The 1,249-nt window shown below is 63.3% G+C and overlaps 1 protein-coding gene across 1 annotated transcript; it reads left to right on the top strand.

Annotated features, from left to right (window-relative positions):
* Positions 1-236: 236 nt before the first annotated feature.
* LOC104384786 (olfactory receptor 52R1-like) lies at positions 237-1,181 on the top strand. The gene has a single exon (XM_010005727.1). The coding sequence runs from the start codon at positions 237-239 to the stop codon at positions 1,179-1,181; it is 945 nt and encodes a 314-aa protein (XP_010004029.1).
* The last annotated feature ends 68 nt before the right edge of the window (positions 1,182-1,249 follow it).

Below are 1,249 nucleotides of genomic sequence, written 5' to 3'. Positions count from 1 at the left end.
CGGTCAGTCCCCCGCTCAGTGCAACCCCGGAGGGAAGTGTCTGCAGGTGCTCCAGGACCACAGGGCACTTCCAGAGGGACCGAGCAGGACACTTGCTCCAGAAGTGCCTCCTGAGCCGGTGCCTGCAGCTGCCCAGCTCTGGACCAGCCCTCCTGCCCGTCTCTCGGTGCCCCTGCCCAGAGCAGACCCAGGGGCTTCTCGACGGGGCAGCGCAGGCGAGAGACAAGAAGAGCTTCATGCCTCTCAACTCCACCTCCTCCTCCCACCCTGCCTATTTCCTCCTCGTCGGCATCCCCGGGCTGGAGAAGGAGCAGTTCTGGGTTGCCTTCCCCTTCTGCCTGATGTACAGCATCGCTGTGCTGGGGAACATCACCCTCCTGCTGGTGATCCGGGCGGAGCGGAGCCTGCACCAGCCCATGTACCTCTTCCTGGCCATGCTGGCCTGCACGGACCTGGTCCTCTCCACATCCGTGCTTCCCAAGATGCTGGGCATCTTCTGGCTGGGCTCCCGGGAGATTGGCTTCGTGTCCTGCCTGGCCCAGCTGTTCGTCATCCACACCTTCAGCACGGTGGAGTCGGGGGTGCTGATGGCCATGGCCCTGGATCGCTACGTGGCCGTTTGCCGCCCGCTGCGGCACCGCAGCCTCCTGCCCACGCCGGTGGTGCTGGCCCTGGGGGCCCTGGTGCTGCTGCGGGGGGTCCTGCTGGTCGCCCCCACCTGCTTCCTTCTCCTCAGGCTGCCCTACTGCCAGCACCACCTCATCCCCCACTCCTACTGCGAGCACATGGCCGTGGCCAGGCTGGCGTGCAGGGACACCAGGGCCAACGGGGCCTACGGGCTCTTCGTGGCCTTCACGGTGGCAGGGACTGACCTGACCCTGATCTCGGTGTCCTACACCCGCATCCTGCAGGTGGTTCTGAGCCTGCCATCCACAGGGGCACGGCTGAAAGCCTTCAGCACTTGTGCCTCCCACCTCTGCATCATGCTGGCCTTCTATGTCCCTGCCTTCTTCAGCTTCCTCACCCACCGCGTTGGGCAGAACATCCCTCCCCACGTCCATATAATCGTGGCCAATCTCTACATGCTGATCCCCCCCACGCTGAACCCCATTGTTTATGGGGTGAGAACTAAGGAGATCTGGGGCAAGGTGGTCCTTGTCTTCCGGCGGAAGGGAATCTGACCCACAGGTGTGTCCTCAAACCTGCTCTGAATTCACTGGTGATGCTGGTTATTTGAACAAGAGTTATC

Source organism: Chaetura pelagica, unplaced genomic scaffold (assembly GCF_000747805.2).
Source record: "Chaetura pelagica isolate M959 unplaced genomic scaffold, ChaPel_1.0 C11431350, whole genome shotgun sequence".
NCBI classification, from domain to species: domain Eukaryota; kingdom Metazoa; phylum Chordata; class Aves; order Apodiformes; family Apodidae; genus Chaetura; species Chaetura pelagica.
This window is presented reverse-complemented; position numbering and strand designations above follow the sequence as displayed.